The sequence below is a fragment of the Thrips palmi genome, unplaced genomic scaffold (assembly GCF_012932325.1).
Source record: "Thrips palmi isolate BJ-2018 unplaced genomic scaffold, TpBJ-2018v1 HiC_scaffold_18, whole genome shotgun sequence".
In the NCBI taxonomy this organism is placed as follows: Eukaryota; Metazoa; Arthropoda; class Insecta; order Thysanoptera; family Thripidae; genus Thrips; species Thrips palmi.
The window spans coordinates 5,909,041-5,925,429 of NW_023144627.1; the positions used below are offsets into that span (position 1 = coordinate 5,909,041).

Genomic DNA, 16,389 nt, shown 5'->3' on the forward strand with positions numbered 1-16,389 from the left:
TGTATTTAAAATAAATAAAATAAATTTTTATGCCTATCCAACGAGTAATTATTCACCCGTCCCTCTTTGGACTCAAACTGAGTGATTGACTACAAAGAAAAGAAAGATTTTTAATAATATTTATTACATTTTATAAACATTGAACTGGACTATGAACAACGCACAAGAAAACAGTAAGCTGCACTGAATTGAGACTGGTTGCTTCACATTTTGGTGTTTTTCTATGAGACTATCAGCTAAAGTCTAAAATCGTCTAGAAAATTTTCACATATCATGAAATATTTTAGACTCTAAATACGTCCAATGCTTCGGTATTTCTTACAAGTCTTGCTCTAGTTTAAAAACACCAGTAGTACACAGCCTGTTCAAATGAAATGCTTAATTTGAATCTGGCACTTTATTTTAAACCACTAATAATAGCCATGTGAACTGACAGACATTGAAAGCCTCAGAAACATCACTTTGTTCAAAAGTGGTTAGAAACAGAAACAGTAGTCATTTTGAACTAATTAATGACAAAGCATGGCAACATATGGCTATCCTAAGAGGCACTTCTTGGCTAATAAACAATTACAGACTATGACTGGAGCTGAGCCACTCTAAGCTCATCCACTAAAAACACAAAAAGAACAATCAAAGTCCCCTTCAGGTTCCTTGCTCCTACAAACAGATAAATAAGATAGTCGAAAACAGAAAATAACAGCACTTGCAGTCAAGAAGAGTCAAAAAATATTTATGAATGAACAATCATAACTGCCTTTTTTTTGTTCAGAAAGACATAACATAATAAGATAAAGTGGTAACAATTTCTATTATAATTACTAAGGAGAATTTAAAACACAAATTTACACTGACAGAAATAGTTATGGTAAAAGACTAAATTTTAACATATAGCAGTGCAAAGTCAAGAAGTAGACAAGTCAAACATTAGCAAATATCAACTTGTCAAAAATCAAAGTTCTGAGTACAGACAGCATATCCGCACATCAGCATAATGAAAGAGGTGAAAATGCAATAAAACAAAAGTGACAACAAACAACAGCAATTCCTCGACATACATTTTGCAGAGGCGGACGTAGCCTCAGCAAGCCCCAAAATACAGACGAAAGACTTTGGACTTCCTAGAGATACAACGTGCCTAGACGCTTGTGACCAGTGAGGCTGAGCTTGCTCCGATGGGGGTCCTGGGGAGTGGCAGGTGAAACCCCCCGAATCTCCCAGACGAGGTTGGTGAGAGACCTGGGAACAGACGACAGACAAAAAATTAGCGGTGCGTGAACTTGTGAGCTGCCAGCACTGCACTGTGAGCCAGAAGACCGATGGAGGCGGCCAAAACCATGAGCGTGTTTTCAGCTCCAGAGTCGCTAAATGGGACTCGAACCGAACGGGTGACCCCACCAATGGATTCCTCGTCCGGAGAGCAATCCACTGGTGGGGTCACACGTTCGGTTCGAGTCCCTTTTAGCGACTCTGGAGCTCAAAACGCGTCCGGGATTTTGGCCGCCTCCACCGGTCTTCTGGCCCACTGTGCACTGTCCATTGTTTTTGGGTGCGCACCTCGGCCGAGACAGCTTCCTCGACCGCTTCTCCGGCAGCTTGTTGCCGGGGCCGGAGTCCCCCGACGTCCTGCCGCCGGAGTGCGACGAGTCCAGGGTGCCGACGCCCCCGGACGCCCCGGACAGCGCCGCCGCGCCGGAGCTGGCCACTGGCGGCGGGGTGGGCGTCGACGGGGCCGGCGCGAGGCCCGCGTCCAGCTCCATGGCGCCGTGGATGTTGGTCATGGACTTGTAGCGCGCCGAGTGCCCCAGCGGGCCCGGGCTGGCCACCACGCCGTTGCCGTTGGCGGGGAGGTGCTTGAGGTACAGCCGCGTGCCCTTGTTCTCCTTGTGCCGCGACCGCTTCTCCGCCTTCTGCGCTGGCTGCGCCGCCGGCGCGTGCTGGTGGTGATGGTGGTGGTGGTGGTGGTGGTGCGGGTGGTCGCGGAGCAGCAGGTGGCCGTTGACGAGGCCGCCGTTCAGGGCGTGCCCGTGCACCTTGCTGCCGGCCTGCAATCAGACACTCGCGTCAGGAAGGCCGCCGCTGGCACACAGTGGGCCAGAAGACCGCGTTTTGAGCTTCAGAGTCGCTAAATGGGGCCAATTGATTCCTCTTTCGGAGAGCAAACCATTGGTGGGGTCACACGTTCGGCCTGAGTCCCATTCAGCGACTTTGCAGCTCAAAACGCGTCTATGTGTTTGTCCGCCGGCGCACTGTGTGGTGTCGAAAGGGCTGCCACCCGCAGCCTGCCCACTGGCCAACTTTAGCCAAGAGCTCACCTTCTTGGTGGGGATGGTCTCGATGGGGGGCGGCTCGGGCTTGGTGGGCGTGTGCGTCCCGGACGACGCCGCGCCGGGCGGCGTGGCCCTGGGTGCCCCGGGCGAGGACGTGGAGGGCGGCGGGCTGGTGGGTGACGGCGGCGAGGTGCTCCGTGCGGCCGCGGCGATGCTCTTGGGCAGCGGCGCGAAGCCGCGCACGTAGTCGTAGATCTGGTCGATCTCGTCGTACTCGTCGGGCGTCACGGCGGCGGGCGACGACAGCCTAGGCGACGACGACGCGGCGGCCAGGGTGGTGCCCGGCGCGCGGTTCTCGTCCTGGTGGTGCCGGGGCGACGACAGCAGGTTGGCCGCGTCGCTGCTCGCAGACCGCCGGAGGAACGGCACGCCGCGCCACGTCCTGGCGGCGGACTCCGCGCCCGCGCCGCCCGCGCCGCCCGTCGGCGCCGTCGCCAGCGAGGCCTTGGCGTCCAGCACGTGGATGCGGTCCTGCACCTCGGCCAGCAGCCGCGTGCACTTCTCGGCCACGCGCGCGAACTCGGGCAGCGAGCACAGCGCGTCCTCGTTGCGCGTGCGCAGCACCTTGAGCGGCGCCGACAGCGGCACGGCCACCAGGCTGGCGTTGTCCTTCTGCAGCGGGAACGCGAACACCTGCAACAGCGACGACCGGTTAGCGCGGCCCAGCGCGGCTCAGCGCGGGGTATCGGCAGGTGCCCGGGGCGGAGATACTCCTCGGCGACGGGTACCGCGTGCGGGGTATCGCCGCGCGGGTACCGGTATCCACAGCGGGCCAGACGACCAGTCGAGGCGGCTAAAATCTCGGACGCGTTTTGAGCTCCAGAGTCGCTAAATGGGACTCGAACCAAACGTGTGACCCCACCAATGGATTGCTCTCCGAACGAGGAATCCATTGGTGGGGTCACACGTTCGATTCGAGTCCCATTTAGCGACTCTGGAGCTCAAAACGCGTCTAGAGTTTTGGCCGCCTCCACCGGTCTTCTGGCAAATCCACTGTGAGGCTGGGGGCCTACCTGCTCCTCCTCGTACGCGGCCAGCAGCCGCAGGGGCAGGTCGGGCGCCAGGTGCCCGGGGGCTTGGGGGTTGGCCCAGCTGGCCTTGCGGGGGCGGGTGAGCGGGCGGGCGGGCCGCGGCGGCGGTCCGTGCAGCAGCCGCACGGTGAGGGGCAGCCGCTTGGCCAGCAGTGTGCGCGCCGAGTGCGCCCCGGAGATGTTGTGCTCCTTGGCCAGCGGCGAGAAGCGGCCGCGCTGCTCCAGCGACAGCAGGACCGTGTCGCCGCGGCTCGTCGCGCACGTCAGGTAGCGGCCGCGGGGGTGGTTGGCGCCGCCGGGCAGCGAGACCTGCAGCACGCGAAGCAAGGCACGCGCGAGGTTCAAACACCGCCCAACTTTTTAATTTGCCAGACGCCGCACAGTGGGCCAGAGGACCGGCGCGGATGGCCAAAATTCTGGACGCCTTTTGAGCTCCAGAGTCGCTAAATTGGACTCGAACCGAACGTGCGACCCCACCAACGGATTGCTCTCCGCACGAGGAATCCATTGGTGGGGTCACACGTTCGGTCGGAGGCCTGTTCAGCGACTCTGGAGCTGAAAATGCGTCTAGAGTTTTGGCCGCCTGCACCGGTCTTCTGGCCCACTGTGCAACCCTTACCTCCTCTCCCGGGGAGATGGTCTCGCCGACGGCGAGGGTGCGCGAGGTCTCGGCGGCCTCCACGACGCCTGTCGGCGCCTCGGGCGGGTCGGACGTGGGCACGACGGCGGCCTGCTGGTCCTTGGCCAGGATGGCGCGCAGCGGCTCCCGCACCAGGCAGGGGCAGGGCCGGCGGCTCAGCTCCGCCACGGACTCAACGCAGCGGCCGGCGCGGCCCTCCTCGCTCAGCAGCTCGAACCAGCCGGCGTAGGTCTCGGGGATGGACAGCCGGGGACCCACCGCCACGGGGCCGCGGCCGGGGCGCAGCTTGACGGCCTGCGGGGAAGGAAGCAGGTTAGGAGAACGGAACGACGCAAGACTAAACGCCGCACAGTGGGCCAGAAGGCCGGTGGAGGCGGCCGACACTCTAGACGCGTTTGGAGCTCCAGAGTCGCTAAATGGGACTCGAACCGAACGTGTGACCCCACCAATGGATTGCTCGTTCGAAGAGCAGTCCATTGGTGGGGTCACACGTTCGGTTCGAGTCCCATTTAGCGACTCTGGAGCTCAAAACGCGTCTAGGGTTTCGGCCGCCTCCACCGGTCTTCTGGCGACGCCGCGACGCCGCGACGCCGCGTCACCGACCTGCGCGATGATCTGCCTCCGGCGGCCGGCGGACACCAGCATGACGGTGGGCTGCAGGGTGGGGTGCGGCAGCGAGGGCACGCCGAGGCCGCCGCAGGAGCCGCGCACGATGCGCAGCACGGCGGGCAGCGCCAGCCCGCCCTTCACCACCTCGGCCAGCGGCCGGCCGCCCGGGGCCCAGCGCGCCGCGCCGCATAGCACCTGCCCGTCAGACGCAGCCATGCCGGGCCGGCATCTGCAACAGGAACAACAGGTTGGCAATGAAACCGGGCGCCCCAGCTTGCGTCATCGACACTTAGCCTGACCTAACCTAACATGGGTAAACCGAGAGGGTGGCCCCACCAATGGATTCCTCGTTCGGAGAGCAATCCATTGGTGGGGTCACACGTTTGGTCCGAGTCCGATTTAGCGACTCTGGAGCTCAAAACGCGTCTGGAGTTTTGCCCGCCTCCACCTGTCTTCTGGCCCACTGTGCCACGGGGCTCCTTGATCGCTCCATCCCTCTCGCACTCACGGAGTCACGGAGCGCCCCGTGGAGGCGCGAGAGAGACAGTGCGAATCTGCAGCGCCGCGCCATCCGAACCAATCCGAACCTCAACCATCAAATCGCAAGCACATGGAGCGGCGAGGCGGCCGGCCCGGCGAGCGAGCGAGCGAGCGAGAGAGAGAGAGAGAGAGAGAGAGAGAGAGAGAGAGAGAGAGAGAGAGAGAGAGGGGGGGGGGGGGAGGTGAGTGGCACGGCCGGCCGGTCGAGCGAGAGAGACAGAGCCAGAGCAGCCGAGGTGAGTGGCATGGCCGGCGCGCCGTGTAGGGCCGAGTTCAAGGCCGAGCGTGGCGGGGCGTGGTGTGCGTGCATCCCGAGCACCGCGGGGCGTGATGACGGCGACGCACGCGCGTGCGAGCAACGCCAAGCAACGCCAAGCAACGCTCCCAACACGCGCCGAAAAGGCAAACAAAGAAAGAGCCCAACGCGGCGTAATAACGAGAGAGAGAGAAAGAGAGAGAGAGAGAGAGAGAGAGAGAGAGAGAGAGAGAGAGAGAGAGAGGTAGAGAGAATGAGGCAGCGAGTTTCGGCTACCGTGTAATAATAATATTAGCCACCTCACTTGGCGCGTTGTTTCAGGACGCTAGCGTTATTTGTAAACAACAACAACAAAAAGAGGCATGGGCGCGCGGAGAGGGGCTTTTAATTAAGTTTCGATCACTGCTTCCAACCAGAGTACACCGCAAATCCCGTTAAAAAAAATGTTTTTTTTTAAAATCAGCAGGGGCAGGAAAACCTGGCAGGGTGCCTATTGACTTTCAATGCGGTTTAATTGACTCTAGGACAACTCAACAAGCAATAATTCACCCCTCCAAAAAATATCCCTGTGTGTGTGTGTGTGTGTGTGTGTGTGTGTGTGCGCGCGCGTGTGTGTGAGTGTGTGTGTGTGTGTGTGTGTGTGTGTGTGTGTGTGTGTGTGCGTGCGGCCTTCCCGTGGACGTGGAGGCGGTCCTCGGCTCGGCGGCTCCGCGGCCAAACGGTACCTCTGCTTCCCATGGGTGCAAGTGGCTTCCTGCCGGGAAAAGTATAAATTATGTATGGAATCGGTAGCTTTTTCCCCGGTCGAGCCGAGCCGGGCCGAGCAACGACCGGGCTGGGAGAGGAGAGGGCCCTGCCTGGCCCTGCCTGGCACCGTGGGGCAGAAGACCGGCGGAGGCGGCCAAAACTCTAGACGCGTTTTGAGCTCCAGAGTCGCTAAACAGGACTCGGACCGAACGTGTGACCCCACCAATGGATTGCTCTCCGAACGAAGAATCCATTGGTGGGGTCACACGTTCGGTTCGAGGCCTGTTTAGCGACTTTGGAGCCCAAAAGACGTCTAGAGTTTTGGCCGCCTCCACCGGTCTTCTGGCCCACTGTGCCAGGCCCTGCCTGCACGCCCCGCAGTGGGGCCAACCGTCGCTCGTCGTCCGGGCAGGCAGGGCCTGGCAGGGCTACCAACTGTGCTCGTTGTTCGCTTGCTATCAGATGGAGCACATTCTGTGAAAAAGAGCCACGGGGTGGAAAACGAAGTTGGGAGACTCACCCCGACCCTCGGCAGCGAGGCACGTGGGACACTTCGAAATCCGCGACCCACAGTGGGCCAGAAGACCGACCGGTCTTCTGGCAAATCCACTGTACGCTGCCTTTCCCTTCGCCCCGAGAGGAAGACGAAGAAGGAACAGTGCAGGCGCGCCGTCCGGTAAAGACGTCTCGATATAATTGCTCCCCGTTAGCGCTGCCTGGCGCTGCCTTGCCTTCGACGACGCCGCCTTCGGAGTTTTATGGACTACCTCCCCCTCGTGGCGAAGTGAGAGGGACTGCGGCACATGAAGGAAACGCTAATTTGGACAACAAAGACCATCGGTTGGTTGGCCGGTGTGGAGGCTTGCCCGGAGGACTGCCCGGAGGACTGCCCAGAGGACTGCCCAGAGGACTGCCCGGAGGACTGCCCGGAGGACTGCCCGGAGGACTGCCCGGAGGACTGACTGCCCGGAGGACTGACTGCCCGGAGGACTGACTGCCCGGAGGACTGACTGCCCGGAGGACTGACTGCCCGGAGGACTGACTGCCCGGAGGACTGCCCGGAGGACTGACTGCCCGGAGGACTGACTGCCCGGAGGACTGACTGCCCGGGGGACTGACTGCCCGGAGGACTGACTGCCCGGAGGACTGACTGCCCGGAGGACTGAATGCCCGGAGGACTGACTGCCCGGAGGACTGACTGCCCGGGGACTGACTGCCCGGACGACTGACTGCCCGGACGACTGACTGCCCGGAGGACTGACTGCCCGGACGACTGACTGCCCGGACGACTGACTGCCCGGACGACTGACTGCCCGGAGGACTGACTGCCCGGAGGACTGACTGCCCGGAGGACTGACTGCCCGGAGGACTGACTGCCCGGAGGACTGACTGCCCGGAGGACTGACTGCCCGGAGGACTGACTGCCCGGAGGACTGACTGCCCGGAGGACTGACTGCCCGGAGGACTGACTGCCCGGAGGACTGACTGCCCGGAGGACTGACTGCCCGGAGGACTGACTGCCCGGGGGACTGACTGCCCGGAGGACTGACTGCCCGGAGGACTGACTGCCCGGAGGACTGACTGCCCGGAGGACTGGTTGCCCGGAGGACTAGTTGCCCGGAGGACTGAATGCCCGGGGGACTGACTGCCCGGAGGACTGACTGCCCGGAGGACTGACTGCCCGGAGGACTGACTGCCCGGAGGACTGACTGCCCGGAGGACTGACTGCCCGGAGGACTGACTGCCCGGAGGACTGAATGCCCGGGGGACTGACTGCCCGGACGACTGACTGCCCGGACGACTGACTGCCCGGACGACTGACTGCCCGGAGGACTGACTGCCCGGAGGACTGGAGGGAGGTCCTCCAGGCGCGGTGCCGGGTGCCACCGAGTGGACAGGCTTGCATAATTGCAAGTAACTCCGAATAACGACGCCATTCACGACGATGCACAAACACTCCGTGATGCTTGTTGTTGTTGTTGTTGCTGCTGTTGTTGGCGCCGCTCCATTATGGCCAAGTTCAAGGCCCCGGAGAACGAGGCGTATCCTGCCGCAAGTAACCTAACCCCAGCTAACTTCAGCTCTAACACAACTTCAGCGAACCTAACCTCAGCTCTAACATAACCCCAGCTAACCTCGCCTCTGCCATGACCAAGAACCAGACTCGAAACTTGCGAAGAAGTGACTCCCTGACTCAGACGGCACACAGTGCGGGCCAGAAGATCGGTGGAGGCGGCTGAAAATCTCGACGCGTTTTAAGCTCCAGAGTCGCTAAACAGGACTCAAACCGAGCGTGTGACCCCACCAATGGATTCCTCGTTCGGAGAGCGGTCCATTGGTGGGGCCACACGTTCGGCTCGAGTCCCATTTAGCGACTCTGGAGCTCAAAACGCGTCCGGGATTTCGGCCGCCTCCACCGGTCTTCTGGCCCACTGTGCGTACGGCGGTGCGAGGCGGTGCCTGGAGGCTGGATTGTTGGCGCGTGAGTCACTGGCGTGCGACACGTTCGGTGTGGGTGAGCTGCGTCTCCTTGGTGCTTGCCACTGCTTGCCACTGCTTGGCGGTGCATCCAGCCGCCTCCAGCACTTCCTCCAGCAAGGGACTGGCCTACCTATCCGCAAGGTGAGGCGTCACTCCACCGCAACCAGGGTCAACGTCGCCGTCTTTTCTTTTGCAGGAAATGTAATCAACAATTAAAAATGGTGGGCTATAAAACTCGACAGAGAAAAAAAAGCTTGGGAGGTGTGTGCACACAAGTGGTTTGGAAAATCGCGAAATCCTGGGGGGTTCACCCTTTTGCCGGGAGTAGGAAAACTCGCGACAGTCGCCCTTGCGATTAGGTACATCGCACGACGACAGTTAAGCGGGCACGGGCTCGGCGGGGCGTGGCGGGGCGGGGTGGGGCGTGGCGGGGCGTGGCGGGGCGTGGCGTGGCGGGGCGTGGCGTGGTCGCGCTGACATTTGCATCGGAGGGACGGCGGCGTTAGGATTGGGGGTAAGGCTGACATTTGGCTTGCCTGCCGCTTCGGCGCCACTGTAGTCCGAGTCATTGAGTGCGGGTATTAATAAGCGGATAAAGACAGCAGTCTAGGCTACGCGAGGACTCCGCCAATGCCAGGCTTTATGTACCGAGACGGCGCGTCTAGTACGACTAGCGCGACACCCCAGACCACTCGCATCCGGGTGAGCACATGTTTATATACGCGCCGTAAAGGCTGCAAACAAAAACAACGCGAACCGTCAACCTTGTCGTCCGCACAACGGTACCGAGCTAGTCCACTGATAAAAAGTGAAGCGGCGACGTCACACGGGATCGAATGCAGCCGCGGCTCCTGAGTTGCACTGTTAAAAAAATTCTGAAAATTCAGACCAATTTTGTCAGACTTAGCGGTCTGAATCTGTAAATCAGACTTAATTCTGAAAAATCAGAGTTTTTGTCTTAGTTCTTAAACGCTTTGTCTGAAAGCTTGGTTCAGACTCGAAGTGTCTTAATATTTGTACTCATTCTCGAAATTCATATGAACTTGCGTCAGACTTCCCAGACCTCAAGAGTCTGAATTTCGGATTCAGACTACTTTCCGAAATATGTTCAAACATAAGAGAAAATTGGACAACTTTCTTCCAACCTAACATTGGGTTAACTCACAATCAGTCTTACATTCAATTTAATCCGACTCCGTTTCGGGGACTTCAGACAAAACGAAAGCATTTTTCTCTCCGCTAGGTGGCGCCAGTGTCGGTAAAGAGCCTGCTGTTGTTAAAAACGTTTTATTCTGTTAAATTTTCAATATTTTTAACCCGAAATGGCCATCACTCTATTGGCTATGACGAAACACACGCTCCCATACCAAATTTATATCTGTAGCAAACGCGCGAGTTTAACAATTGACATTTGAAGTTACCTCTCGCGGTTGGCTCCGTGCCGTCGTTCCCTATGGTGCGTCATGCCAGCTCCAGATGAGTGCAGGGAAGAGTCCCACATCGGGGACATTGCCCTACACTCAATTTTTTACCTAGACGGTTCCTTGGAGTACGTCTCTCCTTTGTGGTTCGGATGCGAACATTATCATTTCACCGAGTTACGGGAAAATTTACTGCTGCCACTTTCAGACAAAACAATCTAGTAATTGAGACAATTTTGTCTGAATTTTTCAGACTACGACCTGTCTGAAAGGTTAAGACTTGTGTAAGTCTGAAAATTTCAGACCAGGATTTAGTCTGAATTTTCAGTAGGATATTCTGCATATTTACTTCAGTCAAAAAAGTCTGAATTTTCAGCAAAATTTTTTAACAGTGTGGTTTCTCTGCGAGAGGAGAAACCAACTGCGAATTTCTCATCTTTGTTGCCCGGCACACAGGCTGCCTTGTTTTAGTCGAGACACCCTAAAATCAGCAGTTTCGTGGTAATTTTCGACTTCACGACCATCGGGCACCGGGCCTTCGTGACCAGGACGAGGACGTAAAGCCGCCAGGCACCGCCAGGGCAGGGCATCTTGGCCCACCGTCCCCGTCGGCCAGCTGTTTTCGGTATTGTCTCAGCACGTGTGTGAAGCCTTCCTTTATCCAATCACCTCCCCCTCTCTCCCTCCCTCCCTCCCTCCCTCCCTCTCTCTCTCTCTCTCTCTCTCTCTCTCTCTCTCTCTCTCTCTCTGTCTGAGGGCACAGCTGCGGAGGCAACAATAGGGGCCTAATGCCGCCGCGTGGCCGCCCTTCGTGGCCGTACTCAAACTCACCGTTAAAAATAAAAAAAATAATTGGAAAATAACACGGAAAGTGCGTTTAGGAGGCGTTTAGGCGTCAAAAATAATTTTTGACACTTCACCTGCCGAAGACTCATATAAAACAAAAACATTGGAGGTTTATGAAAATTCGTCGCATTTTTTCTTTCTTCCAGCCAGTTTCCTCCGGGGGATTTCTAAAGAAAAATTTTAAGCAGTGTACTGGCCGTCCGCGACGGTACTACCCACCGAAAAGCAACTAATTAAAGCGGGCCAGAGACAAACAAAAAAGAAAACAACAACAGAAAAAAAAGAAAAAGCAAAAGCAAACGAAAGGAAAAAAGGAGCGTCCACAAGTCAGGTAGCCGCGTGGGTACCATTCTTTCTCCTCTCGCGATGGTATCTCTCCCAGCTAAAGCGAGGAATCCCTCCTCTCAACAGGTGTGCGTGTGTGTGTGTGTGTGTGTGCCACGCGTCGTCTGCTGCTTGTCGTCTGCTAAACGCTCCGTGTGTCTTCGCGCCGCCACAACGACGCAAGTCCTTCGACCGGCCACTCCAGTTACCGGCTGGGCCTCGTTCTGCCACCGACCAGCCTAAGTACTCGCTGTGTGTGTGTGTGTGTGTGTGTGTGTGTGTGTGTGTGTGTGTGTGTGTGTGTGTGTGTGTGTGTGTGGAATGCAGTGCGTCTAGTAGCCGGGGTTGTCACTTCTGTCAACGCGGAGGGGGACACGGCGCAAAGCGCAGAAAAAATATGAGCAAACTATGGATATGAAAAACAAAATAAGATTGGAAAGCTAGGTCCTCTCCATTCAGGACGTCGTGATTTATTTAGAGCGACGGAAAGGCTGGCCACGTGTGGTTTCCAGCGGCGGGGAGACGGATAGAGAAACACGAAATTGCCACACAACAGGAAAGAGAGATGGACACACGTGGATGCCACCTGACCCCGGAGGAATGTCTGTACTTGAGGACTTTTCAATTTCTCTGGCAGGGCGTCAGCACACACCTGTGTGTCAGGTGTGAGGCAGCCCGACAAGGAGGGGCACGCACAGTGGGCCAGAAGACCGGTGGAGGCGGACAAAACTCTAGACGCGTTTTGAGCTCCAGAGTCGCGAAATGGGACTCGAACCGAACGTGTGACCCCACCAAGGGATTGCCCAGCCGGTGGCAACTACTAGGGCCGCCCGTGACCCTCGCAGCCGTTCGGGCCGCTGGACGGGGCGGCGCTGGCGTCGCGCCGTTTTGAGTTCTTAAAATCAAGACAGTTTTTATAGAAACCTTATTTAGACTCAAAGATGTATCGTTTCTGATAGAAAAAAGTACAAGGAATCGATTGGCATGCATGAAATTCGCCGAAAACGACCAAAAACTAATAATAATTGTAAATATACGTGAACAGAGCGACCCAAAAACGCGCCGCGGCAACCTATTTTCAACTTTTTAGTGTATAAGAAAGCCTCGGATTGGTATACATGCTGCGAGGGAGTTGTTCCTCACATTGTAACGAACCATTACCGCTAGGTCCGATTTTTCGATATCAGCCTGGAAAATAATAAAACGGCCCTGAAATATGACGCCAAAATGGCGGCCGGAGCATGTACCATTTACAGGCCCAAAAATATAGAAGTAATCGTTCGATTTCGAAATCTATAACCGTCCTACGCCATGTGAAATTTTGTCTAGTTTCCGAATCTGTGCTCGGATTTGAGATACGTCAAAGGATTGCTGAGATCCAGATGGATCCAATTTTCATTGCAGAGGCCCGGCGGAAACCATCATTTTGGTAACATGTTGAATATTCGTCTTATATGTCTTGTCGTGTTGTCGAGACGACATATTAACATTCCGCAGTACTTACTGACCCTATTTTGATACTCTCGCACCGATATATAGGCGAAAACCTTATTAATTAGACTGAAATGGTTGCAAATCGGCATCAGCCTATGCCCTTGGCTCTCCAAGTATGAAAAATTTCACAGTCGGAAGATGTTTGAAAAATAGCCGAATAATCGTTGAATAAAACACGTTTAGCGTATTAGTCACTGCGAGAGTATCAAAATAGGGTCAGTAAGTACTGCGGAATGTTAATATGTCGTCTCGACAACACGACAAGACATATAAGACGAATATTCAACATGTTACCAAAATGATGGTTTCCGCCGGGCCTCTGCAATGAAAATTGGATCCATCTGGATCTCAGCAATCCTTTGACGTATCTCAAATCCGAGCACAGATTCGGAAACTAGACAAAATTTCACATGGCGTAGGACGGTTATAGATTTCGAAATCGAACGATTACTTCTATATTTTTGGGCCTGTAAATGGTACATGCTCCGGCCGCCATTTTGGCGTCATATTTCAGGGCCGTTTTATTATTTTCCAGGCTGATATCGAAAAATCGGACCTAGCGGTAATGGTTCGTTACAATGTGAGGAACAACTCCCTCGCAGCATGTATACCAATCCGAGGCTTTCTTATACACTAAAAAGTTGAAAATAGGTTGCCGCGGCGCGTTTTTGGGTCGCTCTGTTCACGTATATTTACAATTATTATTAGTTTTTGGTCGTTTTCGGCGAATTTCATGCATGCCAATCGATTCCTTGTACTTTTTTCTATCAGAAACGATACATCTTTGAGTCTAAATAAGGTTTCTATAAAAACTGTCTTGATTTTAAGAACTCAAAACGGCGCGACGCCAGCGCCGCCCCGTCCAGCGGCCCGAACGGCTGCGAGGGTCACGGGCGGCCCTAGTAGTTGCCACCGGCTGGATTGCCCTCCGAACGAGGAATCCATTGGTGGGGTCACACGCTCGATCGGAGGCCTGTTTAGCGACTCTGGAGCTCCAAACGCGTCTAGAGTTTTGGCCGCCTCCACCGGTCTTCTGGCCCACTGTGCGGCAGTCTGTCACGGCGGGCAGACGACGCGCCGCATTCTCGCAGACGACGCGATAGGAAACTGAAAATAAGGCCAAGTCGTTTGATGGCAACAAATGTCGCGCGGCAAAACGACGCCCGCGAGGCCACGAACTAGTATCTTCCCGACCGATAGCGCTAAGCGCCGAGGACCGCCCGAAGGTCCCGAAGGTCCCGAAGGTCCCGAAGGTCCCGAAGGCCATCAGACGGCGGCAAGGACCACGAAAACGGGCCGACACTTAAGGCGTGGGCGGCGCGGACGGGAAACGGAATGGATGCGGAGGGCGAGACTTATCGCGGTGAGATTAAAGCGTCTTGCGTCACCAAGGTGCACCGCCTGCAACGCCTGCACCGCCTCCCTGGACGACTTGCCCCGCCCCGCCCCGCCCCGCCCCGCCCCTCGACTCTATCGATCATCGACGGTCCGCGCGACACCGGGGCGTTGTCGACGAGGACTCTGATCTCGAGATTTCGAGATGTAGAGATGCGCAAGCAGGAAGGCTGCTCCAGGAATTTCGCTCGGGGCCGATCCCGTCCGCAATAAGCTGCGAGTCAATTTCTTCAGGGACGGTCCCCCCGCGCACAGTGGGCCAGAAGACCGGTGGAGGCGGACAAAATTTCAGACGCGTTTTGTGCTCCAGATTCGCTAAATGGGCCTCGAACCGAACGTGTGACCCCACCAATGGATTCCTCGTTCGGAGAGCAATCCAATGGTGGGGTCACACGTTCGGTTCCAGTCCCATTTAGCGACTCTGGAGCTCAAAACGCTTCTAGAGTTTTGTCCGCCTCTACCGGGTCTTCTGGCCCACTGTGCGCGTCGGTGGCGGGGCGGCCTGGCGGTCCTGACGGGTCCTGGCTTTGCGATGACGCCCAGCCCTCGTTACGTTGCATTATGCCGAAGGTGTCAGCCCGTACAGCTTCCTGCTTTCACCGCATCACGGCGCTAGTGTGTGTGTGTGTGTGTGTGAGTGTGACCCAGTGTAACCGAGGTGAGACCCACCCACGAAACGGCGGCAAGGGCCAGCTCTGAGTACGCAAGCCAAGGGCCGACAGAGGGAGGAAAATAGCCACTCAACGCACACTGGCCTCTCTCTCTCTCTCTCTCTCTCTCTCTCTCTCTCTCTCTCTCTCTCTCTCTCTCTCTCTCTCCACACACTCACGCACACACGTGCCCGGCGTGTCATTGTCAAGGAAAGGCAAAATAAATGGCAGCCAAGATATGGGCGATGACAGTGTGTCCACCTGGCCTGGCGTGGACTCACCATCTCCTCACCAATGTGACGCACTGCTTCCACCTCACCTGAAACAAACAAGAGAAAAACGTCACTGTAATTCAAAGGGTGAGACATCTCACCAATTTTAGGCGACACAAAATGTATCACCGAAAAAACGGTCGTACACGGATGTATCACCGTAAAAATGGTCGTACACGCGTGTATCACCGACAAAAAGGTGAGACATCAGCGAGATTGACCCTTGTTTTCCTCGGGAAGTATCACCCTTTTTCCGGTGATACATTTGTGTACGACCCTTTTTTCGGTGATACATGCGTGTACGACCATTTTTTCGGTGATACATTTTAGTATCACCGTTTTTTCGGTGAGACGGTTTTGTCTCACCCCTCAAAGAGTGAGATGTATCACTATTTGATTTTCAGTGGTTACAGATTTGTCGAAAGCGCAATCGCGAATCGCAAACAAAATCATTATATTCCGTTCCGGATTTTTGTTCGATTTTTAAGCAAGGTTTTGTAATTTAATTTAATTTTTTTTTTTGCAGTGGAAGGAAACGCGGGTGTACCGCAGCGTCCGGCCAGCCAGGTAAGGGCAGCGGAATGAGATCCGCGATGTCTGTCTGTCTGTCTGTCTGTCTGTCTGTCCGTCTGTCTGTCCGTCTGTCCGTCCGTCTAGCCGAGGATCAGGCTGTGTTGTTATCCATTAAGCCCGCGGTAGCCGATGACCGCCAAAGATACAGGCGGCCATTGCACAACGAGATGGCCTGCCCCGCGGCCCAGTCCAGCCGCCCAGCGGTAGACCAGAAAAAGAAATTCACCAAGCCGCCTTCAGTTTGAAGCTGTCCTCAAATAAGCTCGCGGTGCCAACGCCAAAAATAATTTAAAAATATAGAAAATAAAAAAATCAAAGAAGATTAAAAAATAAGAAAAATTAAATAAAAGCAAGCTACACCTTTATGTGTCTACTGTACCGTTAGGTTTGTTTACAAGTAAAGATATCATCTTCAAAAAGAAACTTCTATACTTTTCCTTTAAAGTTTTTTTTTTTAACAGTGTGGTTGTGTTTTGAAAGTAAAAGGGGCCGAAAGGAGTGTCATCGCGAACAGTCTAAACTTTTCATTACAAGTTTTTTTTTTTTTAAACAGTGTGGTTGTGTTTTGAAAGTAAAAGGGGCCGAAAGGCGTGTCATCGCGAACAGTCTAAACTTTTCATTACAAGTTTTTTTTTAACAGTGTGGTTGTGTTTTGAAAGTAAAAAGGGCCGAAAGGCGTGTCATCGCGAGCAGTCTAAACTTTTCATTACAAGTTTTTTTTTTAACAGTGTGGTTGTGTTTTGAAAAAAAAAAGGGCCGAAAGGCGTGTCATCGCGAGCA

The 16,389-nt window shown here is 55.3% G+C and overlaps 1 protein-coding gene across 1 annotated transcript in view; it reads right to left on the reverse strand.

The window, feature by feature from the left end:
* Window positions 1-103: 103 nt before the first annotated feature.
* Window positions 104-16,389, reverse strand: part of LOC117644826 (bromodomain-containing protein 4B-like) — a 47,700-nt gene continuing 31,414 nt past the window's right edge. The window contains exons 2-7 of the mRNA XM_034384469.1: window positions 4,605-4,839; window positions 3,981-4,295; window positions 3,344-3,670; window positions 2,316-2,963; window positions 1,558-2,045; window positions 104-1,239 (exon numbers count right to left, since the gene is read on the reverse strand). Coding sequence (XP_034240360.1) covers window positions 1,122-1,239; window positions 1,558-2,045; window positions 2,316-2,963; window positions 3,344-3,670; window positions 3,981-4,295; window positions 4,605-4,826 — 2,118 coding nt within the window. The 5' untranslated portion in view covers window positions 4,827-4,839 and the 3' untranslated portion in view covers window positions 104-1,121. The remainder of the gene's footprint in view (window positions 1,240-1,557; window positions 2,046-2,315; window positions 2,964-3,343; window positions 3,671-3,980; window positions 4,296-4,604; window positions 4,840-16,389) is intronic.